The sequence below is a fragment of the Panulirus ornatus genome, chromosome 3 (genome assembly GCF_036320965.1).
Source record: "Panulirus ornatus isolate Po-2019 chromosome 3, ASM3632096v1, whole genome shotgun sequence".
In the NCBI taxonomy this organism is placed as follows: Eukaryota; Metazoa; Arthropoda; class Malacostraca; order Decapoda; family Palinuridae; genus Panulirus; species Panulirus ornatus.
This window is the reverse complement of record NC_092226.1, coordinates 28,105,922-28,129,112: the sequence shown is the minus strand read 5'-3', so window position 1 is coordinate 28,129,112 and position 23,191 is coordinate 28,105,922. Positions and strand designations below refer to the sequence as shown.

Below are 23,191 nucleotides of genomic sequence, written 5' to 3'. Positions count from 1 at the left end.
GCTACCCCACCAGAGAAACACCCACCTGAAACTACATTCTCTAGACATATACGAACTACATTTCTTGTCTGTGTTTTGAACACCAGTATTACTAATACCTACGTATACTTTATGTTAGCAGAGACGGCATGGGCAACGGAGGCTCTAATCAAGGCCATCCCATTATCGCTACATTATATATATATATTATATATATTTATCCTGGCCTCAGAAGCTACTGCCACACTTACTGCTTAACTGTTCTGTAGGCAGCCGATGATGACCCCCACTTGTTTCTTGTTCCGCTAAAGTTCGTAACCTCAAAATCTAGCAAACATTTATTCATTATTGTTCAGTCTTGGGTTGTACAGGTGTATGTGTTCATCCTGTAACTGCTGAGTTAGCAGACGCTGCTGGCAGCAGACGAGCGTAAAATACGACCGATATTGGGACGTTGGGATCACTGAGCATGACGCGCTGCACGGGCGATGGTCCGCTTCCGCTGTGTTCCTGGCAACGATGAAAAATATGTCGTTTGTTGATTATTTCGATTTATCGCTCAACATCGCCTCACAGGATCGCTGTAGGGCGCCTATAATTCGACGAAAACATGTGAATTTCAGTATTAGGTGTTCTGTGTCAGTGATGTGCGTGTGTGTGTGTGTGTGTGACCGAGTGACATCGATTTCCTAGTCATAAACAGAAGGAACTATGAGCCGTAAAGTGCTACATTCCCGATGGCAATCCAACCTAGGTGCTTTAAAAGCAGAAATTTGGGATCGTTGCAATTTACTGAAACGTTTTTCTCACCCTTCACAACGGGTCTGAGACTTAATGTTGTCATGATCCTTCAATCCACTTCTGTAGTCAAACAAAATATCTTTAATAAATCTAACTATCTTTGTGGGTTGGGTGGTTATAAAGTCTGCAGGCCCATCAACTAACTGTCAAGGTCATTAAGGCCGCATGTGTCATTCCATAACTACCAATCGTAGGTTCTGAACATTATTTAGTAGGTGTTTACGACACCTTAACACCATATCCGTTCTCACTACATAGTATATGGCCATTCTGTTTGTTGAGTTCACTTAAGCCAGCGAGATGGGACAAGGGTTGTGCACTGATTGCATACAGACTTCTACCATTTCTTACAATTATTTTAATTTCTGGCGTAAAATCAATTGCCCTGCAGAGTTATAAAAGGGAAACAAATGAAGATATGGAATCTAAAGGAACAACACACACACACACACACACACACACACACACACACACACACCGGGTGTACGTCACAAATCGGACATGATATATTTGTGTGTTCAGAGTTGGGTAAGACTCTACTTACTTGGGGGATTTACAGTTATTAACCACTACCATCATGAAAATCTCTTGTAATCATCTCCCCTGTCATGGTACCAACCGGATATTTACATACCAGTGAACAATGATGGGTAATGAAACGGATCAGGACACAACGCGTATTTTTGGCCCTAAACTGGTTTTGGATATGGTGGTTTACCGTACCCTCGCTTCACCAAGCGGGAGACGCAGGTCATCAAGGACACACCGGGCGGCTGAATGCCCAGGGTGGGCGAGGGTGGGGTCTATATGGGTCGTATGGGAAGGGGAGGTCTGTATTGGTCGTATCTCAGGGGGAGGCATGTATGGGAAGGGGAAGCGCTATAAACGTGGCGTAAAAAAAAAAAAAAAATGTGGCATAAAGTGCGTTTACGAAAATGGTAAACGATGGCGAGGAAGGATTGTTGTATTGTGTAAGCTTATATATATATATATATATATATATATATATATATATATATATATATATATATATATATATCCCTGGGGATAGGGGAGAAAGAATACTTCCCACGTACTCCCTGCGTGTCGTAGAAGGCGACTAAAAGGGGAGGGAGCGGGGGGCTGGAAATCCTCCCCTCTCTTTTTTTTTTTTTTAAAAAAGAGGGAACAGAGAAGGGGCCCAGGTGAGGATATTCCCTCAAGGGCCCAGTCCTCTGTTCTCAACGCTACCTCGCTAATGCGGGAAATGGCGAATAGTATGAAAGAAAAGAAATATATATATATATATATATATATATATATATATATATATATATATATATATGAGAGAGAGAGAGAGAGAATAATTACGACGAAATTCTACCCAAAGGGAGGGCTGACGCGCAACGCTCACCGCAGGAAAATACAGTTACGAAAAACGAGTCGCGCAAGTTAGGTGCTGTCATGTGTTATGTGTGAGATGAAGAGTTTGTATGTTTGTGGAGTGAAAGCCAACTGCTTATGTGTGAATGAGGCAGGAAGATGAGACAGCTACCGGGGCCAATTGAGAAACACTTAGCAGCCACTGAAGCGCTAGCTCACTGCGCAGCATTTATTACCCAGTACCCAGGCAGGGAGTACCGGTGATGGAGAGAGAGAGAGAGAGAGAGAGAGAGAGAGAGAGAGAGAGAGAGAGAGAGAGAGAGAGAGAGAGAGATTTACAAAGACCTATGACGAAATGACGTAATAAAGCGCAAAGCTCTCTGGTGATTTTCAGGGGGAGGCGGGGGTAGGGGGGGAGGGGGGCGGTTGCATTACACGTCGATATACCATACACCCACCTCTATATACCATACACCTACCTCTATATACCATACACCTACCTCTATATACCATACACCTACCTCTATATACCATACACCTACCTCTATATACCATACACTTAATTCTATGTACTGAAGAGTCTTTACACCACAGTAAAATATAAGCTACCTTACCTACCCAACAAATACGGGGCATTTAAATAATCCTGTCAATAACTACGACCATTAACCCCTTGTGAACAGTGCACTTATGGGGTTACCTCGTATTCAAAGGATTATAGTTCAAGTACAAGACGCAGATTAAACATAATAGAACATAACTACGGAAAGCGACGTCCGAGTTCCCGATGTTAACTGTGAATACGACACACTCCGACTCCTTCCACTTATACGACACTGCCTAGTGCTACCAGGCTGAGCTCTGGTTTTCCTTATACAATCCTATGATCACACTCATGGTAAAATGTTTTATGCAATAGTGAACAAGTTTACGAAGTACTCTTCCAACTATACACAGAGTAAGATCCCTTTAATGTATTGTATATCATAATATAATAAAATAGTAAAGCAAGTTTGAAACTTTAAACAAAACATCAGTATTAGATATGTATAAGAAAACCCTAACATCTTGGCTAAACTGACAGTTTATGTTAAAATTACACCAACTTGTCCAGACTCACCATTGTTTCCATCGGGTCCGTCTAATCTCTGCAAGGCTCCTGCCGACTGCTGTTCCCTACTACCACGTTGTGTTTGCTTCCAGTCACTGGTCGTCACTGTTTACAGATTACATACACACTGCACTCCTCAGTGATCACTCTGAACCTGCTCGGTTTCACCAGTTCAACATGCCACACACGAGGCTGCGCGTCATATACACTGAAGTCATGATATCGTTGAGATGGGAAGTCCTCTTTAAATACAGTAAGAAGTTCTAATACTCCCTCCAAACAGCCGATGTACTCTCGTTATGAGCATCACACACAACTTGTACAGGCGTTGAAATCACGCGTGGGTAAGGCTGCGAGGGGGAACAGCGTGACCACCGGGCATGACGCGCAGCGAACGCACAGCTCTCTCTGTACCTCCTTCCTCGTCCGCCGCTCAGACGCAACTGAGCCGTCCGCTCAAAATTCAGGGTTTAAATGTTCTGCAGACATATCATATAATTTTGAGCCGTACAGTTTCTTACTTTCCCTATTTATTCTTATGGCACGTTACGCCAATGAAGACGTGTTGTTAACATATATGCCAGAGTATAAAGTAATTTTAGATCAGAAGATATAAGAAAATTATTCGGCATATATTGGTATCTTTAGTGGTAAGTCCATTTAAGTTCGATACCTTTTTCGGCCGACCTTTAACTGAGCTTCGAAGCTTCGATCAGTTTAGGTTCTATAGAGCCGAAAATATTGTACAATTTTTTTTTTCTTTGTATTATATGACCCCCCCCCCCCCCCACACGCCTGCACCATCCCCAACACTTCGCTTCCCTCTCCCTTCCCCAACCCTCGCAAAGCCCTCTCTAGCCTGCGCGACCCTCCACTCCCCCGAACCTCACCCCTTGCACAACCCCCTTTCCCCGACCTCCACCCTTGTGGTTCCCTCCCCTTCCCAACTCCCACTCCCCGCACAGACCTCCTCTACCCCGACTTCAACCCCTAAACCGCTCTCCCTTCCCCCGACCCCCAGACCTTGCTGAACTCTCCCCTCCACCGACCCCGCAACCCCCACTAACACCCAACCCTCCCTAAACCCCCACCCCCGGAGGATCCCTCTCCTCCCCGAACCCTAGAACTGCCCTCCCCTTCCTCCAGTTCCCATCCCCTCGGAATAACCACCCTCTCCCAAGACCACCAACCTTTGCATGACCCTCCCCTCCCGAATCCCCTTCCCTACACTACGTTCCCCTCACCCGAACCCACCGTCTCTTGCACTGCCCTCCCCTTCCCTCCCAACACCCCACCGACTGCAAGACCCTCCAATACACAGATCCCCTACTCAGTGTGGTGGACTGTCTGGTCGCTGTAGCAGGCACAGACCACCACTATTAGCCGTGGCGGCCTGTGCTGGTCATAGTCCAACATATATTGACTAAAGAATATTTTACTCTGAAAACTACTGCACCTGGAAGCGTTCGGTTTGTGTCTTTTGGTCATACCCAACATTTCCACCAAGTTTACAGAAAATCCATTTCAGTCTTGGTGTTATTAAATCTGGAACGTTACCCTCTCGTATGTCAAACCCGTCGCCTCTCGAAGTTCACTTCTTCTATTAGGTTGCCATATGTGTACGACCACATGGGCTCCTCTACCTTCAGTTCTTGTTCGGATATCGACGAGAGTGGGTATGTCACTCTATGCTACTTGTCCTTCTCGTGTTTTATGGTGTCTGGGTCCGGTAGACCTATGTACAGCGATGATGTGTGGGATAAATATCCTGTAAATGATAAATGGCCAAGAGATCATGGTAATGCAGGGAAAGCTAAATCTCTCAGCAGGAAGTCGGTGGTCTGGAGAATGAATACCTTTAATAACAGGTCATTATGATGAATAGATTTTATTTGTTACATTTCTAAGAGTAATTTTCACATTGATTTCAAGCTATTTCTTTTTCGCAATTGCTACTTACGTTTACGTTTTATCAATATACCTTAATAAGGTAAAGCTTAATATTCACGTAATTCTTTTTTTTTTATTTTGTTTTTTCATACAATTGTAGTTAGAATTATGAGTTCTACTATTCCCCATAAGGTTTGCTGGACCCGAGGGTAGCAGAATCGTTCCACATCACTGACGGTCGTATTCTACGGGTAATTTCGATCAACATAGATAAATAATGTACAGACGGACGCGCTAGGAGCCCAGTATAGCCAGACGAAAGTTGCCGGGCAAGTTGCAACAAGGCCTCCCCGGGTTTAAAAAAAAAATCAGCACCGTGATCATTATCTGTGGTGCCCGCCCTGGGCACGGTTGATAACGTGGTATTTAAACGTCCGCTCATGCCATACTGGCCGGCCCTGGCTGACAGAGGGAGTCTCCGTCATGAGGCCGGAAGGAGGCGTTGCCCAAGACCACGATCGAATAATAGGAATTACCGGGTCAACAACCAAAGGAGGTCGTCCCTCTAGCGGGGACGTATTAGTAGCAGAACCGAATATGTACCTGGAATTATAGGCCATTTTGAACCTCCTGGACAGCTTAAGTGCAAAAGGTAATCTCTCTCTCTCTCTCTCTCTCTCTCTCTCTCTCTCTCTCTCTCTATATATATATATATATATATATATATATATATATATATATATATATATATTAGTCCTTTAAGATATTTACTAAATCTACTATGAAATTGACCTTCATAAGAGTAATACACACTATTTCAGTATTTGCTACATACAGTTTATGCCGACGCCAAGGTCATGATATACGGGCCTGAAAACAAGTCTGCCTGGCTGCGGTAATTCCGGTAATATTTCAGAGGTCGGGAACACAAGATTCGTTCCACTCCTTATGTGTCAACCTTAAATCAATTTTTCAAAGATTTATTATTGGTGGTACAGATATGTATCGAGTCAAAAGAAAAGCCACCTCCTTTTTTCTTTCCATTTTTCTTTATGTACACTTTAATCTATGCCTACGGTATTGGTTAGGTCAGGGTCATGTGTGGCCTGACTTTATACATGGAAATATGAACATCCTGTGAACAGTATACGGCGCCAGTCCATGCAGGACAATCGTGTTATTTCTTATACTTTTACTTTGAAACATTCATACCCTGGCTCACCTTCCACGTGATGATCCAGACGCATAACCCTGTACCACTGACCAGTAAGATATGTACTGTAAGAAGACAGAATTGTTCTCTTTACTCATACGGTGTAAGACGGCACACAACTCTAAGGTCACTGTTACAAGCCACATGGTCATTGATGCCATGCAACCATCATCTGCAGCTACACAGTAAACTGTAATGTTCCGGTAACAGTGTCCCTGGTGAAGGCATTCGTCCCACAAGGCCTCTGTATGTACGTATATTAAACAAAAGCTGCAAATTGTGTGTCCACAGTACTGGCTCAGGCAGTTATCTTCTTGACAGACCGTTACGTAATCCCTATAATTGTGTTAATGTTAGAGATTATCTGCCACGGCCGAATGTATTTGCGCAGCTGTATCAATAATACATTTTTACACACGACATTTTGAGAACGTTCGTCTGAAGTATTCATGATACTGTGGGTGATATGATCGAGGCTGGCGGAGGGAATTACTGGTTTCGCAAAATCAGTTAGACTATCGAAGCAGCCTGAGGTTAGCCTTGCTACACCTTGCATAACGCCGGACACCACACACCCACTTCACTGGAAACCTTCCAGTGTCTTAAGTTAGGCCTGAAAGTGTTTTACTGTTACGCATAGAACACAGTAACATAAATCTTATCGTAAAGGTTAGTTAGACTCTGTAAATGTATATCTAGCTGAATGAGAGCACTAATCCTGCCACGGTTTAACTCGATGAGCACCACAGCAGGACGATCCTTGATCACAGCGGCATGACCCTGGGTTGGTTGGCTGGTTATTACGATGTTAGGCCTGTCTGCTGCCAGGGTCATTCAGGTCGACATCATCATGTTGTTGCCAGAGATCGGAAACACTTGAAGATTTTTTTTTTCAGGTGATTAAGATAATTCTAAGACCACTACACTCTCACTCTTCGTATGGTCATACTGTCGTGCTGGAGAGGTTAAGGTTAGGTCAGCGTCGGGCACCATGGGTGACTCCGGGCAACACAGTTGATAAAAAGGAGGTAAGACTTCGGAGTCACCAAGCCCACCCAGCACTCTGCCTACTGGCACCGCTGCTCGGACGACGCCTCCTTACAACTACAAGAACAACATCCTTGGTGGGATCCCTGACCCGGACACAGGGTGACCAACGCATCCTCCGGGGAATATCACGAGGCTGGGAAAAGAGTGATCACTCAGTGTCCAGGGCAGTCAGTCAGTGTCCAGGGCAGTCAGTGTCCAGGGGAGGGTCAGATGTACAGGTTATAAGGGTACTCCATATATAAAGTGGTCTCATTCGGCCAGTATGGGAGTACTTCTCTTATATGAAAAGCCCTCCACCCTGTCAACTCCTGCGCGATCACCTCGTCAACCGTCCCTCCCGGTCCGCCGTGATGTTGCTTCTCTTTCTCTGTTCTACAGGTATTGTTCCCGCCACGCCTCTCGTATACTGTGTGTGTGTGTCCCAGCCATTAAGACCTGGCCCTGGCGGCAAGTGACCAGCTATAGGAAGCCTGCACGCTGCTCCTTATTTCCTCACAATGCGAGGCTGCGGAAATCTCTTCTTTCATTCGTCTTTCGTTCTTTCTACAACTCGTCCAATTCTCGCAATCGCATTTACAAACACCGTGAAGCTCAGGTCAGTCCCTCTTCCTCCCCACCCCACCCTCCCTGTAACTCATAATTTATATGGCTTCGACAAGAACATGCGTTTACCCGTGTCATATGGGCTACTATGAGAGATTATGTCAGTGTCACTGGCCAGAGGCTCATTCACAGGTTAGTTCAGAGGATTTCACGACCGTCAGCGTCCCGGTCAGGGGCAGATATAGCGGTTAGTTTATGGGGTTTCACAACGGTGAGTATCTCGGGCAGGCCGGACACACAGATTAGTTTAGCGGGTTTCATAACAGTGTCCAGCCGAGGGAGTATACAGAGGTTAGTGTAGGAGTTTCTGAATAGGCGCTGTCGCCAGCCCGAAACTTGTCCACAGGGTAGACATTCATGTGCTCTATATCTCACTGGTGACGGCAATATTACCAGAGGGATATGCTTACAGTGTGGATAAGGAAGAGTGTATTAGAGGGACCACTGTGTGTGCATGGTGAGGCTGGGTGTTGGAGCCCTGTTGTCTTTCTTTATCGTAGGGATGCTTAGAGAAGAGGAGGGAGAGGTGGGACACAGCAAGGGATAGTTTGAAGTAGAAGAAAAGACAGAAGTGTGTTCAGGTGTGAGGAGTGAGTCTTGTGATGCCTGTGGGGGATTCTCTGGAGGCGTGTTTTTGGTGCCTTATTCATGATACCCCCGCAAGTTTGTGTGTATTAGTGTTGTATCTTTGGTTTCATGTTGGGGAATCACTAAGCTAAGCTTAGTAAATGATGACCGAAGCCTCCCTAAGTCCTCTGAGGCTTCGAGAACCAAGGATGTTCCATGTTTGTACTGTTGTCCAGATCTGCGATTCGTCTGTGGTTTGTATCAACGTTGTCTTCAAGTCTCTGGCATACTCTTTGGGCTACTTCTTTTAGGTATGAACTGACTGGTTTAATCTTTAATCGTTCGAGTTTTCAATGTAGTGGCATTTTTCACCTGTGACGAATCGTCAAGCATTATTTTGTATACTCTGTAACTTCGGCGTGCATGACTGGGAGCGAGGAACGTTGGTATATGAAAGTTTGGACAGGTATGATCCATGGGCTTGGCTAGGTATAATTCTTGGTTCTCTGAAAAGATGCCAGAAACAATTCAGACTGTTCAAGGCCACTTTTCCTTGTGCGGATATAATGGGAGTGGAATCAGTACGAATGAGGGTAGGAGGGTTGTTGAGCGAATGTGAGGTGGAACAATAGGTCGGAGGGTGCGAGTACGGGGGAATGTTTAGGTGGGTAGAGTGTGTGGATACGGGGGAATGTTTATGTTGGTATAGTATGTGGATAAAGGGGAATGTTTTAGTCAGTGGACTGTGCAGGTTCGAAGATATGTTATTCTGGTAAAGTATGTGAGTATGAGGATATGTTTATGTTGGTAGAGTGTGTGCCGCACGAGCGCATATTCATGTTAGTAGAGTGTGTGAGTGCAGGAGTAAGTGTATTTTGATAGGGCGTATGGGTAAGGGTGCATGTATATGGTAGAATATGTGAGTACGAGGTGTTGCTAGAGTGTGTGGGTGTTAGGAGGAGGTTACTGGAAGAGTATGTGGAGCCAAACAAGGATAGGTCTGCACACTAAACCATCTGCAGGAGATACTAGTAGAGAGAGAGAGAGAGAGAGAGAGAGAGAGAGAGAGAGAGAGAGAGAGAGAGAGAGAGAGAGACGGGGTACTGCATATCGATAAACTCTCCCAACCAGCCGATCGACCTGCGGTACAATCCATCCTCACCCCTCAAGAGCGGAGGTCGTGTGGTAGCTAACACACTGGACTCGCTAACACGTCCTGCTGAACCTTCCCCTTCCCTGTGGTCAGTCAGTTGATCTTATAAGTCATTCCTCGTCCACGTCACCTGCTTAACATAGCCAGACCTTCCGAACACAAGTCCTTTTGATCAGCCGAGTGAGGTCAGGGGCGTTCCGGTCGTATTCTGTTTTTTTTTCTCTCTCTCTTTAATAGGGTGGTAGTTAGAGAAGAAGGGAAAGAGGGTGAACAAAGGAGGGTAAGTTTTGAAATGAAAAAGAGAGTACAGAGTCTATACAGGTGTTTGGTGTAGGATTTGTGGTGTGTGTGTGTGTGTGTGTGTGTGTGTGTGTGTGTATGTGTTGAAAAGCAGTTTGGAAATGTATTTTCGGTGCATTGTTTATGTTCCCCCGAAAACTGGGTATATGTGTTTCAAGTTGACGATTCTTGTTAGGTTATGGAAGGGAAGCTAGCTAGGCTTAGTTAAACTAAGGATTGTTTACCGTGTACTTTGATGGATGGCTGGAAGTTGGGGGGGGGGTGTTGACTTAGCGCTTCGAGGCTGTGTGTATATGGGCAATCAAAAAATGATACATATATTTTCTGTATAAAGTCACGTACATATTCAAAGAGCACACAACGAACAGGAAAAAATGCTGGTGGGGAGGGTCAACTTGTAAGTATGAATAAAGAAAACAGACAACAGGTGAGGAGTTCAGCAGCTCAAGATAAAAGTCTTAATTCTCGTCAGATGGCTCGGGTATTATATATCATGATCGCTACAGCTTCAAGAAACATCAATAAGGAAAGTGTCGTAATGTTACCAGGAATGTGGTGCTGTGGCTGCTATAATACGCCTGGGGTGCAGGCCGTCAACTATGATCCTTAATATTTCAAGTGTTGGCTCCGCTCTGCGCATGACAGACATACACGTGAGGATCTTACTGAAGCTGATATCCCTTAAGGTGTCTTCTTACAATATGCGAAATTAGCCTGAGCTATTCCTGCATCACGCGTGTTTTTATACCTTACGTTAACTCGCTGTGTAATACACCAAGCACCAATAACAATTAAACTACCCCCAACTGCGATGTGATGTGGACCCTTAGGGTCTTAGGGTAAATAAGGGCTCAATCTGTCACTCATCTCTGTTCACGTACAAACTCACAGTAGGCGCCGTGCTTGTCTCGACCCTCCTCCAGATACGTACCCTTCAACCATGCCATCAATACATGGGGTTTGTTTGTTTGTATATCGTACTTGCTCGCTCATTTACGTCTTCATATCCAGCCGTCATTATCACAATGCATTCTGTCACTCATGCACCAGGCATTTGATGTACCCTAAATCTCCTATCTGAGTCTCCGCTGTATAAGAACTAGTTTAACCAGTACCTGTACCCTAACGCACCCTAATGCTCTATATATGTACCGTATATCCTGCGTATCTTCCTCTGCTATATAACACTGGCATTAATGTGGTTCCTCCTTTTCTGACGGGTCAAGGAGGACCCTCTGAGTCCCTGTGCCCACTCGGGCCCCCTTATCACTCTCCTGTGTCGATGTATTGTGTCAGTGTGCGTCCCATACTTGTCTCCACTGTACGTAGCCACGTGTTCGTCATCCGTGCTATCACGTACCTAGCCGCGTAGCCTTCATCCATTCCATCACTTTACGCCACGTACCTTTCATCCATGCCATCACTATACGCAACGTACCTTTCATCCATGCCATCACTGTACGCCACGTACCTTTCATCCATGTCATCACTGTACGCAACGTACCTTTCATCCATGTCATCACCTTACGCCACGTACCTTTCATCCATGCCATCACTGTACGCCACGTACCATTCATCCATGTCATCACTATACGCAACGTACCTTTCATCCATGCCATCACTGTACGCCACGTACCCTTCATCCATGCCATCACTGTACGCAACGTACCTTTCATCCATGCCATCACTGTACGCCACGTACCTTTCATCCATGCCATCACTGTACGCCACGTACCTTTCATCCACGCCATCACTGAAATGTATTGACTGTGATTGTTTAAACAAGTAGAATAATAAAATTGAAATAGATGAGAAATAGAATTCTCATCTACTAAGCAGATCCGATCACACAGAACACACATTATGATGTTATGATCTATAGTCGAAGCTATTCCTCGTATCTAATGGAAAACTAATTTGCTCAAATACTTCAGAGTTTCTTACGTCAAGTCGCCACTACGCTGATAACACTCTCGTAGAGGTCTTAAGGTCCTAAGGTCGGCTCCAAGAGGCAACAACCGCCGTGTATGTAGACACAATTAATAACGTGACAGTGTTGTAGTTATGGTACCTGTCAACGATTTTAAGAGTAATGAAAAGTAGTCTGCGACGGCACTGAGGCCCACCAGCTTACAGACCTACAGAGCCTGGACGGAAGGCACTTGACGTGTAAGATGACACAGATGACTGTCCAAGTGTACAGAAAATTGTTGAACCACAGAGAAGCTGTTGTGGAGTTCTGCCCACAGTCTGTCCCTATACCGACCCACGCAGCCTGCACACCGCAGCTTAGGAATCAGAACCGAATAGATAAGGAGTTTGACCCAACCTGTCTGACTGGAACTTAAGACGCGTTACGACAGATATAACATGAAACGTCTAGTCTTACCTTGACCCACCGAGACAGATATAGACTTGTTTATCGTGAATAGACTGGGAACTGCTCACGGATATCAAGTCTAAAGACCTTGCATGACCAGGTCACCCCGCTGGTCTGACTACACGTATCGCTCCTGTACACACTGCCGCAGAAATTTCTCCTAAGCTGATGATGGTCACGTGACGATGAGGTTTAGTTCTATTGGCTTTTTCATGACGACTGGTGGAGGTGGTGGTGAAGTGTGATTGGTCCGCCTCACTCCAACCGTCGTGCTTAAATGACAGTACTGCCAATTCTGTGGCTGGTGGTTATATGAACGTTTCTGGGTTGTGTTGCAAACTTGTCAATCGTCTCTGAAGATAACACTGTCAGACACCAGCTTGTTGACCACACTGTGTTGATCAGGTTGCCTCAGATGGCTCAGTATGTAGATCTAAGCCCCACACCTGCATGTAAGATTTCATCGTATCAAATTTGGCTTACGTGGGATCTCTTAACTGTATGCCATGAACGTCAGTGGAGATTGGGTTTTATAGAAACATAGGTGTATGATCCTAAACACATATTTTGTCATCACTCATACAATCAAGTAATCATACCGAATGTATTAGCCGTTCATACAGTCACATTCACTCACACGCAACAACGAACATAGCACAAAACAAATACACTGTAACTGTTCCCTGGTAACCCGGAGTCCAAAGACGTTGGCCCAGTTTACTTGGGGTTCGATGCCGTGCCTGCACGTGACACCCCACAGGCTAAGCAGCTATAGGTCTTGCTGCCATGTGAGTGATCCAAGCTTTTAGATATCCACGGGTCATCTTACACCACTCAGGTTACTCTGGTATTCATCATTCACTGAAATACGAGAGTCATTCACTTGACCATTTAGGAATCACCCCATACATGACCAGCGAGTGGGACGTATAGCACACACAGCCTCCTCATATGAGCCTCCCTCAGTGAAGGATGAAACAGTCTAGGGACGTCAGCAGCCAGGGATGGTGAGGTGGTACTCACTCTTCCACAGTTTATAATGTGACGTCATGAACACTGAGATTAGCCGTGGTGGACGGGCGAGACGCTCAGGCACACACGTGTGTGCACTCACTCAGCGAGGGAGGTGCCGGGCTGACACTCGCCACTCGTGCATGGTTCACAGAAGAATGCACCTTAGCATTCCACAATGTGAGCGGCAGACAACAGTCCACCTTCAGTATACGTGGACGAGGGATGATCTGAGTGGTTTTCGAGTGGTTGCGTGGCAGAGGCCACGAGGTCAGCCGTGACTAGTGGCCGGACGCGGGATCGTGGGTGGTGACGTAGGGTTTCGTCGCTGTCGAACTCGGGAAAATTTCTCCTGAGCAACCTATAGTGAACACGTGGGCAGCACACGACTCCCTCGCTAACATGGAGCATCCACTGTCTTCGGGTGAGAATTGAAATCTCGACTGAGGGTCTTGGTGTCTCCTACTGACCCAGAGACTTGGAACCTGGAACCCTGGGCTTAAGACATAATCAGCTAGGTGACATACTCTCTCTCTCTCTCTCTCTCTCTCTCTCTCTCTCTCTCTCTCTCTCTCTCTCTCTCTCTCTCACACACACACACACACACACACACATTAATCAAAACGGCATTACGAAATGGTTTAGAAATAAGTAAACTTATTGTCTTGGGAGTTAGTAGCTTGTACACGACCCACACGAAGCACACGTTCCGGATGTGTGTATCTATACACATGGGTACTCGTGGTACTCCAGGGTCTCTGACTGTAAACACAGAGGGGAAAAACCTGCAACATTCACGTTACTGACACAAGCAAGCAGGGTTCACTCCAGGTGTCCGCGTCAGGCCTGGAATTGCTACGATATCTTAAACTGCTACACTTACAATTTGAAGTATGTGTATCGTATGTAATAATTTATGTTAGTGAATTAGTAATTTTGAGACAGAGTGGCATGCGTTACTGTCCGAGGTGTCACATGGAGTTCATCAGCCTGTCGAAGTGCTGTCATTTGTCAAGTGAAAAGAAAAATGATAAAGAGCGAACTTCGTGGGAATAGAAATAGCGGAATCTTTTCATGTCTTGTTTTAGAATTTAGTACCTTTGCAAATCTAGAAGTAACGGTAAAAAGAACAACCAAGCACAGAGCCAATAGACGCAGAGGGTTTAGTATACTATCCCCAAGAACTTCAGCAACACAACACAACAGATACACACGGTGTGAGAGTGATTTGATTGACTGATTTGTGCCGATAACTCAAGCAAATCTAACGTGCACCTCATGCTCAACCTATGAGCGGTAGCGCAAAAGGATTACAGGGGTCACAAAGGGTCCGAGTCAGAATATGGGAACATCCAGGTTGTGGGGAGCAGGAGGCGGCACAACCAACGGGTGGCTTGCCGCAACCTCCTGTCTCACTCACTTCTATCATCGCCACCTTGCTATGAGCCTGGCCCTTAACTGATAAAGCAGCTCATCTTATACTGATGGCAAGGTCCGCGCTACCATCACTGCAGCGATGAGAACTCCTCAACTGTACCGCAACCAAGGTGATAGACGGGACGACCAGGCGGAAAACTCAGAAGTATATGGGAAGGATAGATAACAAGAGACCTGATCACCCGTGAGGAGGTTAACAGCGGTCATCATCTTATTTGTGGTGGAAATATGATAGTGAGGCGGAGGGCACCCACCACGCTATCCAGCACAACAACTCGCAGGAAAACAGCCGAGAAGAAACACCATTTAGAATATAGAAAGTACACTGCTATGGAGATTCTATGGGAAAGTGCGAACGGGGAAAGTTGCCAACTTTAACTGCGGTCGACATCTCCGGGGCTGAACTCTGAAACACAACAAGAAGCTCAGCGTTTAAGAAGTCACTTAATCAGTGATTCTCAGTCGATTCAAATTTTGAGACCAGGGACGCAGGATATGTAATACTGTGAGGATCAGAGGTTGGTCTGAGAGACAAACTGGCCCTGGTGAAAGCCGGCCAAAAATGCCACCAAGGATACTACCCTTGTGTATGGATGGTCTGGCCTTTAACCAGACCCATAAGGGTTACAAAAAAGAAAAAAAAATAGTCACGCCATTATACCCAAAGATCTCACCAACATGCTCAAAGATTGTACCGTCGTGCTCAGGGTTGCATCGACGTGCTTGGGGGTCGTACCGTTGAGCTCGAGAGGAGTTAAAGGCTTACCATGACTCACCAGAACCAGGATCAACTCATCACCATAGACTCGACGAAGGACTTACTGTGGCCAGGGCGGTAAACGAGCAGGTCGCCCACTAATCATGTACAAGTTATCCCGTCCATCTTAAACAAGCGAGCCAGCCGTGTCACCCGACCTGTGAGCCGCTCAAGATACAGAGATCTTGTCTTGAGTTTACGGTTTCAGGGGTCAGGCTAATCCGCGACCCAGGCACAGATTGGTGGGATTATTCATGTGTGAGTTGGACGGAGGAGAGGCTCAGGGACGTCTTCCGTGAGCGGGAGAGGTACAGGGATCATAACTGGTTTGTTAATCAATGTGATCCTAGTATCTGCTGATAACCACGAAGAAAATGAAACAAGATAAGTTCCCAAGTGCACTTTCGTGTAATGATCACATCGTCAGGGAAGATACAAGAATAAGAGAGAAGACTTAGAACGGTCAGTTTATGTCCAAAATAGAGGCGGAGCTAAGACGCCAGTGGTACACAAGTGTTTCCGGTTGGTGGTGTTCGGGTCTGGCACCTTGCCTGTCCTGAAAGTTTATTATGTGACAAGACAGAAAACTGTTTAAAGATTTTGCTCACGACGAAGCAACCCAATTTGTATAGACCTTCATTAATATTCATGCTGCAGTTCTTTGTGTATTTCAAAAGGGAAGATTCAATATCTCTCTTTGTCAAGGAATCACAATCAATAACTGAATCAGCGTTACTCCAATCAGTACAATGGTCATAATTTCTAACATGATAAAAAAAAAGCATTTGATTCTTGTCCTGCTCTTACATTTTGTATATGTTACTTGAGTCTAACATAGAGATCCTTACCAGTCTGTCCAATACAAAATATTACAGCTTTTACAACGTATTCTGTAAACACAGCCCGTAGAATTTTCTGGAGAGTTTTGATTGAAGCAACCTGGGAAGTAATGTAAAATCATTACTAAATGGGAGAACTAAAAGATTCTTGGTATCAAGGGGAGGTTTGGGGTTAACGCTTTAAAATGATTTCTTTGCCAACTTAAGGGATTTATCAGTAAAAAGTCTAGGATACTTTAACTTGGAGACATTAACGTTCATAGTTCGTTTGAACCAAGTGGTCATCAGTTCATTTTCCACTATATACTTCAGTTTTTTTTTGTGTTTGCCGAGACGGCACGGGAAGCAGAATTCTCTGATTAATGCCACCTCATCAACGCAAATATATCTATCTATCTATCTATCTATCTATCTATCTATATAGCCGCTCACACCATTGACTGGCTGCGATGTGTATTGTGCTGAAACCGCAGCTCCCTGTCCACAAGCAGAACCCACGGGCCTTCCTTCCTATGGTCCATCCCGCCCTCGTTCAGTCCCCGTACAGCACGTCACCCTCTGTACACACACAACGTTCCTGTGCTCGCCATTCACCCTCTCTCTCCCTCGACACTGGCTGGGAACACTTTGAGATTGGCTTCTTAACTGAATCTCGATCGATTGTCCTAGAAGCTCTTCGCATTTTTCTGACGAGATGCCATCTAGCCCACCACATACCTCGTGCGGGCCGGGTTCCATCATAATCCTCCCGTGAAACCATCGCCGTCCAGGGCTCTGTTTCCAGGCCAGACCGGCGGTGACCCACGTGAGGTAAACAGCCTCGCCATTTTAACCCTTGGCTGGCAACTGGACAGACTTAAAGATGTGGTCCTCCACACCCGCAGCAGCTGGAGGTGGAGGTGTTCGCGACGGGCAGGTCAGGGCTTAACATGGTAGAGTGAGAGTAAGTATGATAAGAGAGAGAACCTCTAGCATGATCACTGTTATGGTGTGACACATACATACACAGGTGAAGGGTGCTGACACACACGTCAGGAAGGTGCTGACACATACACAGGTGAAGGGTACTAACACACACGTCAGGAAGGTGCTGACACATACACAGGTGAAGGGTACTGACACACACGTCAGGAAGGTGCTGACACATACACAGGTGAAGGGTACTAACACACACGTCAGGAAGGTGCTGACACATACACAGGTGAAGGGTACTAAAACACACGTCAGGAAGGTGCTGACACATACACAGGTGAAGGGTACTAACACACACGTCAGGAAGGGTGCTGACACGCCTGCCACAGTACAGAGGAAGCGTAGGAACAATGTGTACCTAACACTATCCCGCGCCACTTCGTTTCGAAACCTCACCTTTGTGATGCAAGATCCTTTACCCATTGTTCTTTATCGCTTTCCGAACCTCATTGATTTTGTATACACATGGCCTTTATAGCAGTGAGGGCCCGCCCTACGGGTCGCCCTCTGGAGAGCACTCAACACACCCACACAACCCCTTTTCAAACCTCTTGTGTGCCTGACAAAAATGTCTGCCGTTTCTCTTTTCTTTGTGCGTGTGTATTTTCTGCACGTTTTGGATTCAATTTTTAAGTCAATTCATGAAAAAATTTATAGGTGAGAGTAAGAATCATAAACGTTTTCAGGCAGATTTACTGATATTGCACAAAAAAATGAATTCCTTGTCATGTCATGTTGTCATGTTTTAACACCGTCGTGCCACCAGTGACGCTGCACTTGGTTTCCTGTAGCTGCAGACATTTCTGATAACTCGGTGATAATAAACTGTTAATGAAAATAAAAGTTCACGTACATGAAATCGAGTTTCCATGGTTAACAGAGTGTCTCACAAGAGAGAAACAATCAGTCGTCTTAAATGTGGAAGCTTCAAAGTGGCTTTACGTGACGAGCAGGTTGCTACAAGGCATTATCCTTGGACCCAAACTTTCCCTCATCTTCATGGACGATATGGTGACAGAACTTGCCGAGAGAAGTTGAAATCTGCTGACGACACGATGTCACGAAGACTGACTGAAGATTCAGAAGGAATTCAGACAAACTGAGGAAGTCGTTAGAGACAGAATCTACGGATTTTAGTGAAGATAAACGCAAAGTAATGCACTCTGGCGCTGAAGATATCAAACATCATACAAAACACTCGGGTAACCATTATGAGGCAAAAGAAAAAAAGACCTTAGAGTGATTATCAGTAATGACCTTATACGGAAGACAATGTTTAGTGGCACAGAATAAAACCAACAGAACCATAAATTTCACAGCTTGAAATACAAACAACAAAACAAAGGATACGATATTCACTCTTGATAATATCCTAGTTCGACCTCACTTGCAATACACTATTCAAATCTGGTCACCAGACCTGATGCAAGACGAAGAAAATCTAGAACAAATTCAAAGTAGGTCAACCAAACTAGTCCCATCATACAGAAATAGGTTAAGGGCAAACGATGAGAAATCTATCATTTTCTTTCAAAAACTGTAGAGCCGAGGATATCTGACACAGCTTTTAGAAATACCAAATAGTCTCGGCAAAACAACATACGAAAATTATTTAATATCAGACAGAGATTCAATACCAGAAATGAAGATATATAAATCAAAGGATCGAAATGTAATAACAGTTTTTTTTTCTTTTTCTTGCTTTGTAGATGAACACTGGAATACATTACCACTAGGCACAGTGTATGCAAATACTATCAGTGCCTTCAGATCAAGGCTAGAACAATACCTCAGTGGCAACCTGCTTTAAGAAGGGAAATCTTAACTTGTGTATCTTTTTTCATAGTCCATCCCCAGTGAAACCGTTTTACAAAGTAGTGGTTAACTCTTCTCATTCATACTTCCCGTAAAAATTTCCGTGGTAGTATATTTTCTACATAATACATGATCTTCCCTCTCAGTTCTTAATTTCCTGCTGGCAGGTGAGCCAGAGGGAAAGGTGGAAGGGGAAATCCTTGTGATTCACTATCCTGTTTCTACCACAATTATGAAACAAGACGATACATAACCATCATCAAGGACCATCAGGTCTCCTGTTATCTGTCCTTCCATGTACTACACTCACCAGCTGCCTGGTAACCAAAGCCATTCATCACCTACGCAATGAGAGAGAAAATAAACATTTCCAGTACAATCTCGCCTTGATATGCTCGACACTCACTTCTTCGCAACAGCACTAGACCGTTCCCATTCAAACCACTTCATAAGCAACCAACAACAACCATTATGTTGACAATCCCCTCCCCCAGTACAGTCCCCCATTTCCCACTACAGTCGCCCTCTCTCCCACTAAATTTGCCCCCTCTCCCACTAAAGCGCCCTTTCTCTCACGTCAGGTTCTCCCTCTCCCACTAGAGTCCCCCTCCCTTACTTTCCCACTACAATTCCCCTCCCACCAAACACAACGCCGACAAAATATACGCCTTCCAAACCAAGCCTCAACCTCCAGTCCACCGGACGTACACACCAGCCCTGCACTACACGACCCAAGCTTGTGCGGGTTACGCTCTCGTCTGCGTCCCGTGCATCAGCACATCACAAGACCCTCTCGTGCGCAAGGAGCAATTTCCACACTGCAGACAGTGAGCAGCACTTCCTGCTGAATGGTCTTGCATTTACCCCCACAAAGCCACACACCGCATCACCCTGCTTCTTGTGTGACCACGCTCAGTTGGACGCGGTCGACTTCCTGACCGCTGCGAGAACCCTGCGGTACAGGGCTCTGGGGCAGGATATGCCTATCTATTTATTCTTTCTTCTTTCTTTCAAACTATTCGCCATTTCCCGCATTAGCGAGGTAGCGTTAAGAACAGAGGACTGAGCCTTTGAGGGACTACCCTCACCTGGCCCAATTCTCTGTTCCTTCTTTTGGAAAATTAAAAAAAAAACGAGAGGGGAGGATTTCCAGCCCCCCGCTCCCTCCCCTTTTAGTCGCCTTCTACGACACGCAGGGAATACGTGGGAAGTATTCTTGCTCCCCTATCCCCAGGGATAATCTATTTATTCATTTATTATAATTGATCGCCGTTTCCCACGTTAGAGAATTAGCGCCAGGAAACAGACGAAGAAAGGGCTCACATCCATTCTCTAGACATGTGAAAAGCATCGAAACCACAGTTGAAAAAAAGTATCCATAAGATGGACAGCTTTCCAACGAAACCCTGAAAATAAAGAAAATAAAAAAGAAAATGAAAATGAAAATGAATATGTCTCCAAGGATACAAAATGAGAGAGAGAGAGAGAGAGAGAGAGAGAGAGAGAGAGAGAGAGAGAGAGAGAGAGAGAGAGAGAGACAACTGTACAATATTTACCTTAGTGACAGTGAGTGCAGGAGGCAGCGGCACACAACCTTGTCTGACTTATGTTGACGAAATCTAGTCAAGCAGCGGTTATATTACTCATGGACTCCGTCTCTCACTTACCTAACCTAACCTACCCTAACCTAACCTAACCTAACCTAACCTAACCTAACCTAACCTAACCTAACCTAACCTAACCTAACCTACCCTAACCTAACCTAACCTAACCTAACCTAACCTAGCCTAACCTAACCTAACCTAGCCTAACCTAACCTACCCTAACCTAACCTAACCTAACCTAACCTAACCTAACCTAACCTAACCTAACCTAGATCTTCCCTCATTCTGTTCCTGTAGATATATTTCCTTAGTTGTTTTAAGCTTCCAACTCACGAGATCACCTCATCCAACTTTCCAGTTGCGAGCAAATGTTTCTGCTTCCATTGTTTTTCAGTATTCCTTTGATAATCATATGGCACTTGATCTCTTCATCCCGGCTTTATGACAGTAAGTCACGCTCTCCCGGCTGTATGACTGTCAGTCACGCTCTCCCGGCTTTAGATCTTAATAGTATCAAAATCATATACTTAGTAACTGATATCTAGCTCTTTGTCACATCTCACATTTCTTCAACATACGCTCACATTCAATATCTAGCTGTCATGTGTAATGCACCGAAACCACAGCTCCCTTTCCACATCTAGGCCCCACAAAATTTCCCATGGTTTACCCCAGACGCTTCACGTGCCCTGGTTCAGTCCATTGATAGCACGTCGACCCCGGTATACCACATCGTTCCAATTCGCTCTATTCCTTGCAAACCTTTCATCCCCCCCCCCCCCCCCCCTGTATGTTCAGGCCCCGATCGCTCAAAATCTTTCTCACTCCATCCTTCCACCTCCAATTTGGTCTCCCGCTACTCCTTGTTCCTTCAACCTCTGACACATATATCCTCTTTGTCAATCCTTCCTCACTCATTCTCTTCATGTGTCCAAACCATTTTAGCAAACCCTCTTCTGGTTCACATACTCTGAGCTTATCACATAAACTTGTTCCTATGATTCGAAATTAAGATCAACATTTTTCCCAGGCCAATAAGGAGTCCGACGTATAATGTTATGATTCACAGGCACCGGGAAGCTGGTCATCTACGTGGGGGTTACTGCTGGTGGATCCACACGCCATTGAAACTCTAGCCGAGAGTAATGGGCCGACACACTTTTAATTCCATCCTTTTCCAGATAACATCTGCCCATTTTGCGTCAGTCGATATCTAATCCAGTGTTTCTGGGCAGAGAAGTAGGAAGATAGAAAAAAATTCAGTTGTCTTCCGAGTGGCTTGAGATAATCCTATTTAGTCATTAGCTCAGTCCACCACTGTCCGTGGGCAGCGCTTTCCATTCCACTTGTTTCCTCCTCCCTGCCCCGTTCCACGCCGCCCCCTCTTCCCTGCCCCGTTCCCCGCTGTTCCGTCCCCGCTTCCCCAAGAAAAGTGAGCATCACTCTCCATGCTCAGCTCCATACTCCAATACCTCGGCCAGATACCCTCACCTCTCCCATCCTTTCTGTGCGTGACACTCCTCGTCCCTCCCTCCCACTGCTCTGTCCTCACTCTCACCGCTCCGACTCTCCCCTGGTACGACACTTCACTCCCCCCCAACCCTCACATCTCCCATCCTCCCCTGTAACTCTACCATCCTCTTCCCTCACTCTCACACTTCCCACTGCACTACTTAATATAGCCGTGTATGGAGGCCGCCACTTACGGGACCCACTTTACCTAATGTCGGTAGCGCCCGAGCCGTCCGCTGATCACCAGTTGTTTGTACACATCAGTCCTCCGCGCCTCGCGCATTTACCTCCCGCGTCGTCACGGGAGATGTTTACCGTAGGGCAGAGTCGCTCCCCAGAATGCGCAGTGTGACGACCCAGGTCTTGTATGTCATCAGTTGAGAAGTTGATGGTGAACAGTCTGGTATAAGTACAGAGTTTGATGGTGTACACTCTGGTATAAGTACAGAGTTTGATGGTGTACAGTCTGGTATAAGTAGAGAAGTTGATGGTGTACAGTCTGGTATAAGTAGAGAGGTTGATGGTGAACAGTCTGGTATAAGTAGAGAGGTTGATGGTGAACAGTCTGGTATAAGTAGAGAAGTTGATGGTGAACAGTCTGGTATAAGTAGAGAGGTTGATGGTGAACAGTCTGGTATAAGTAGAGAAGTTGATGGTGAACAGTCTGGTATAAGTAGAGAGGTTGATGGTGTACAGTCTGGTATAAGTAGAGAGGTTGATGGTGTACAGTCTGGTATAAGTAGAGAGGTTGATGGTGTACAGTCTGGTATAAGTAGAGAGGTTGATGGTGTACAGTCTGGTATAAGTAGAGAGGTTGATGGTGTACAGTCTGGTA

At 45.4% G+C, this 23,191-nt stretch overlaps 1 protein-coding gene across 5 annotated transcripts in view; it reads right to left on the bottom strand.

Moving 5' to 3' along the window:
• LOC139761611 (uncharacterized) overlaps positions 1 to 23,191 on the bottom strand; it is a 191,736-nt gene that overhangs the window by 103,618 nt on the left and 64,927 nt on the right. For 2 of the 5 annotated variants that reach the window (XM_071685899.1, XM_071685881.1), the window contains exon 1: positions 3,263 to 3,704. The exons of 2 other annotated variants lie outside the window; for them this stretch is intronic. Coding sequence is in view for 1 of the 3 variants with exons in the window: in XM_071685881.1 (XP_071541982.1) it covers positions 3,263 to 3,274 (12 nt within the window). In the remaining 2 variants the exon portion in view is untranslated. Of the gene's footprint in view, positions 1 to 3,262; positions 3,705 to 12,418; positions 12,575 to 23,191 lie in introns of those variants that run through there. One more of the 5 variants, XM_071685891.1, reaches the window with a different exon arrangement.